General features: G+C 40.9%; 1 protein-coding gene across 1 annotated transcript in view; it reads left to right on the forward strand.

Moving 5' to 3' along the window:
• The window catches only part of LOC124777221 (signal recognition particle subunit SRP68-like), a 77915-nt gene extending 74919 nt beyond the window's left edge, over positions 1-2996 (forward strand). The window contains exon 11 of the mRNA XM_047252539.1: positions 2594-2996. Within this exon, the coding sequence (XP_047108495.1) occupies positions 2594-2848 (255 nt within the window). The 3' untranslated portion in view covers positions 2849-2996. The remainder of the gene's footprint in view (positions 1-2593) is intronic.
• The last annotated feature ends 3004 nt before the right edge of the window (positions 2997-6000 follow it).

A 6000-nucleotide genomic window follows, 5' to 3' on the forward strand; every position in this document is an offset into this window, starting at 1 on the left:
CAGGTGTGGTATCCACTGCACCATCCGGGACACAGCGTTACCACAATTGAACGGACTATCTCGGCATGCCTCACGGCCAATCCACACGCTCACTGAGCAGCACCTATCCTCAGTCCCTGTCCATTATACTCTTGTTCACTACTTTGAGATTTCCACAGGAGGGAATGCACAAATATGTCTGACCCCCTGTGGGAATCTCTAAGTAGTGAATGTGGATAGCTGCCACTCCATGGGAGTGTGGATTGGCCGTGAGGCATGCCGAGATAGTCCACGCAGTTGCGATAATGCTGTGTCTCGGGTGGTACAGTGGTTACCACACCTGCCTAGTAAGCAGGAGATCCTGGGTTCAAATCCCAGTCTGGTATGCATTTTTGCTTGTCGCTGCTGATTCCACTTAATGTCCTGCTGCAGCTGACAGCAGTGTTCCCCCTTCAATTTACATATAATGTTTCACAGCTGCGAGTCTGCATGGTGTCATTCTTTCAGACATGTTGGAAAGAACAGACACCACGCATTCATATAGTTCACACCAATATGCCCATGTATGATTGTTAAATTAAATAATGAATCTGCTTGCAATCACTTCATTGCATTGCTACTGAAATTTTTGTGTGTTTAAAGTAATGGAAACGTATTTTTATAAGTGAAAAATGACTGGTATCATTCTGAATTGGAGATCCACATTACTCTTTAATCATTCTATCAAAAACATTCTGCTCACTGCACTAACTACTTTTATGCTATCTCGTAATTCAGTGACTTTGGTATAAATCCCCACACAACTAAAATTAATTTACTGCGTTGTGAATGACATAGGTGTCTCCATAAAAATGTCCCTGGGTCACTTTTATTCAAAATAAGCTTGTGTTTGTATTAATAAACTGAACCTCTTTGGCCAAGCACACTTTGCAGTTGTATTCTAGTTCATTGAACATTGGCAGTGTTTGGCATTCATTGTAACTGATTATTGATTCAGTTGCTTCTTGACACATCATCGTTGTGTTGTTACATACACTATCTGATCAAAAGGATTTGCACACTTGTTAGTGAACATTAATATGAGGTGTGTCCACCCTTCCCCTTCGTGACAGTTTGAACTTTGCTGGGGTCACTTTCAGTGAGGTGTTTTGAATGTCTGTGGAGGAATAGTAACCCATTCTTTCTCAAAATCCAAAACCTGAGAAGGTAGTGATGTAGGATACTGGGGTCTAGAGTGTAATACATGTTCTGACTCATCCCAGAGGCATTTCGTTGGGTTCAGGTCAGGACTCTTAGAAGGCCAGTCCATTTCGGGAATGTTATCATCCACAAACCATTGCCTCACAGATAGTGGTTTATGACAGGGTGCATTGTCATTCTGATACTACCAGTCATCATCTACGAACTGTTCTTTTACTGTTTGGAGTACACAGTGCTGTAAAATGTGTTCATATCCTTCCTCATTTAGTGTTTCCTTAAGCACAGTAAGAGGGCCTCACTGTAACCGTGGAAAATGCCCCCTTACCATAACACCGCCACCTCCTCTGTTCTTCACTGTCAGCACTACACATAATTCTTCAGGTATTCATGAAACCCAAGCCCATCCATCAGATTGCCACAGATGTGAATCATCACATCAAATCACTCATTTCGTCATCCGCTATCCAGTGGTGTCACTCTTTGCCACTTCAGGCATCGTTTAGCATTGATTAAGGAAATGTGTAGCTTATGAGGAGGTGCTTGACTGTCACTCTTTTTAACTCTGTTCGCACAGTCATTGTGTTAGCTGGACTGCTGGTTGCACTTTTCGATCTCAAGAGTGGTTGCTTTTGCGGATGTCATGTGATTTTTTACGAACATCACCTGTGGTTTATGGTCCCTGTCTGCTAATATGTCAGGTCTGCCTGGTCTTGGTTTAACTGTTGTTGTTCCTTAGCTTTTCCACTCCACATTCACATTACCAATGGTCAGTTTGGGCACCTTTAGAATGATTGAAATGACCCTGATAGATTGTTTGCTCAGGTGACATCCAGTGACTAGTCCATGATCGAAGTCACAGAGCTGTCCCGGCCGACCCGTTCTGTTGCTATGTCTTCTCTATTGACAACACAATATTTTTTACCTCTTTTTATACGGGTTATTGAATCATGGTGTCATCTTCTCACCCTTCATTACTCTGCATGCCACTGTTCTTCGCCAGCAGTGATATGTAGCTATGTACATTATTTTAAAAATTACTTCACATTTGGGGGGAAAATTCAACACAGTTTTCATACTAAGTGAAAGAATTTTTAAAAATACGAAACCTATTTTGAGGTAACTGACAGCAGCCAATAAGATCTAAAACGATTAGGATGAATGTTGATGGGCAGCCAGTTTTCAGTGTACCGTACAGAGATAAGATTGTATTTAAGAGCCACTTTTAATGTAGGTAAGATGACCCTTTACTACGTAAAAGCCCTTTAAATAAGGAGGGAAAATGTAAGTGGTAATAGACTGTCAGCAGCTCTTTATTTGTGCTTTCAAGAATAATTTTATGAGCCATTTTCGTAATTTAATGTTATTTTATACTGGGTAAGACCAGATTTAGTAATTATTATTCTCCTTATTTCAGCCGCTTTATGAACGCCTGGGAGAATATCGTGAAGAACCATCTCTTACATCACGTAATCCAAATGTGTATAAGCTGCCACCTGAAATGCACCCCATACCATGTAAGCCTCTGTTTTTTGACTTGGCGCTATATTCTGCCGAGTTCCCATCACTGGATGACAAGATTGAAGCTGGCCCAGGAAGGAGAGCACCTTCTGCTGGTTTGACAGGTTTTGTGAAAGGCCTTTGGGGTTGGGGTGGATCTGGGAAGAAATAATGTCTCAAGATTTTGTCAGCAGGACTTGGTCCTATTGTATTAAGCAAAATGTTGAAATGGAAAATATATGTGGAGGGAATTAAAAAATTAATTTTTACAACTCAGATTAATTAAAACAAATAAAGCATATACAGTGTTTAAAATAAAATGTTTTCATTTAGTGATGAAACAAATTCACTTTTAGTGCCTGATGTATGAAATGAAATCAGCAGTCTGGCAGCTTGTGACTGTACTGCGGAACTGGGTCCACTGTCCACCAGGTATTTTATGTTCTGATGTGTTATCAGCTGCTTTTAGTGTGCTGTATGTATGTGAAAATGCAGGTGAGTTTTTGTAAGAACAGAGTAACTAGATGACTGTAACTACATATGTATTGGTGCAGCCTGTACTGAAATAATATCAAGATGAAATGTTAAGAGGAGATCTCATTTAGTGTTTAGGAGTCCCCGTCATGTATTTCTGTTTGAAAACATATTTTCTTAAAGACAGGCAGATTATTAACTGTAGTAGTATCACTCTCCACCTTGAAATGATATTCACATTATATGCAGAATTAGAATTTGTGAGTTGTTTATAATTTGTAATGGCTAGGGACCTGAAAAATTTGTATTTGTGATATATGCAAATACAGATACAAAGCCTGCCTCAAAATGTGAAACCATGAAATTTCCCAATAGACCCTAAAGCTACTTCACAGTGAATTGGATCTAGATGAACTGTTTACTCAGAGATAGTTCGAAATAGCTTTATGTTCTTTATATAAATATCGAAAATGTCTAGATGAACTGTTTCATCAGAGATAGTTTCAAATAGCTTTATTTTCTGTATATAAATATTGAAAATGTAAGCAGTTTCTTTGTTACTGCTATTGCACAACATCTGGCAAAGCTCCGTCTGGAAAGACGATGTGCAACCATGACGCATGAAGTAGATCCGAATGGTAAGCTTTGCTACCTTCAATGTGGAAGGATCCAAGTTTGATTCCCAGTACCTCCCCATATTTTTTTTCTGAGGTAGGGAAGTCTGGAACGGGGTCCACTCAGCCCTTGTGAGGCCAGATGAGGACCTGCTTAAATAAAGAGGCAATGGTGCACTATGTGATCAAAAGTATCCAGACACCTGGCTGAAAATGACTTAAAAGTTCCTGGCACCCTCCATTGGTACTGCTGGAAGTCAGTATGGTGCTGGCCCACCCTTAGCCTTGATGACAGCTTCCATTCTCGCAGGCATACATTCAATCAGGTGCTGGAAGGTTTCTTGGGGAATGGCAGCCCATTCGTCACAGATTGCTGCACTGAGGAGAGGTATCAATGTGAGTGAGGCCTGGCACAAAATCGGCATTCCAAAGCATCCCAAAGGTGTTCTGTAGGGTTCAGGTCAGGACTCTGTGCAGGCCAGTCCATTAGAGGGATGTCATTGCCATGTAACCACTCTGCCACAGGCCATGCATTATGAACAGGTACTCTATCGTGTTGAGAGATGCAATCGCCATCCCTGAATTGCTCTTCAACAGTGGGAAGCAAGAAGGTGTTTAAAACCTCAATGTAGGCCTGTGCTGTGATTACTGCCATGCAAACCAAGGGGTGCAAGCCCCCTCCATGAGAAACACAACCACACCATAGCACCACCACTTCCGAATTTTACTGTTGGCACAACACATGCTGGCAGATGAATTCACTGGGTATTCGCCATACTCACACCCTGCCATCAGATCACCACATTGTGTACCGTGATTTGTCACTCAACATGTTTTTCCACTGGTTAATCGTCCAGTGCTTATGCTCCTTACACCAAGCGAGGTGTCATTTGGCATTTGCCAACGTGATGTGTGGCTTATGAGCAGCCGCTCGACCGTGAAATCCAAGTTTTCTCATCTCCCGCCTAACTGTCATTGTACTTGCAGTGGATCCTGATGCGGTTTGGAATTCCTGTGTGATGGTTTGGATAGATGTCTGCCTACTACACATTACAAACCTCTTCAACTGTCTGCAGTCTCTGTCAGTCAACAGATGAGGTCGGCCTTTACACTTTTGTGCTGTACGTGTCCCTTTCCATTTCCACCTCACTATCACATTGGAAACAATGGACCTAGGGATGTTTAGGAGCGTGGAAATCTCACATACAGATGTATGGCACAAATGACACCCAATCACCTGACCATGTTCGAAGTCTGTGAGTTCCGTGGAGTGCCCCATTCTGTCCTCTCACGATGTCTAATGACTACTGAGATCACTGATATGGAGTACCTGACAGTAGGTGGCAGCATAATGCACCTAATATGAAAAATGTATTTTTTGGGGTGTCTGGATACTTTTGATCACATAGTGTATCATCAAGGTTTAAATGACCCATGATCATTGATCAGTTTTCATACTGCCTTGTAGGTACAGTCACCTAGTTGGAACAGACCCAAGGCCTAATCTGTGAATTGTTTACATTACATTTAATGTGCAAAAGAATGAGCTTGTAAAATAAAAACTAAATTAGCATTACTATGTACCAGTGCGCTCAGTGCTCTCGTGCCACACCAGTTGTGGGCAATTGAATGATCTGTATAAAGAGGTCCCTGTAAACGATCTAAGTTGTTTGTCAAATTCGCTGATTCCTATACACAGTTTTGCCAAACAAGCACATAGACCAGTGAAGTTGAAATATTTACCAACAAAGTTTGTCAAATTTAGCCTCAGTCTTGGAACAGCTGTCACGAAATAGTGGGAATAATTGCCATTGGGAATGGAGACCAATGCAAAAAGAAAACAAGTTGCTGGTCCAGAAAATTGTTGAAATTGAGAGATAAATATATCCATGTAAATCTAATGTCAGTTCATCAAAATACCTCAACATGCTAACATATACATCGTCCATGGAAGAATCAGAGGGCTTACATTTTTTATATTGATTTACTGTACTCCCACTTGTATACTGTGCATAGATCACTGATTTTCTTATCACCTTCCTGCATAATATATAGCTGGAAAAGACACCATGATGCTACCATTTTGGTAGTTGCCAGTTCTCTGTTTTTATCTACATACTTTTTTGATAGTAATTACCACAATTGTGAAAACTCAAGATATTGTGAGAAAAACTCGCTAAACATGCGTAACACATCGATACAAACAACATCTGATATCATGTCAAGTTAGCCATCG

Source organism: Schistocerca piceifrons, chromosome 2 (assembly GCF_021461385.2).
Source record: "Schistocerca piceifrons isolate TAMUIC-IGC-003096 chromosome 2, iqSchPice1.1, whole genome shotgun sequence".
Lineage (NCBI taxonomy): Eukaryota > Metazoa > Arthropoda > Insecta > Orthoptera > Acrididae > Schistocerca > Schistocerca piceifrons.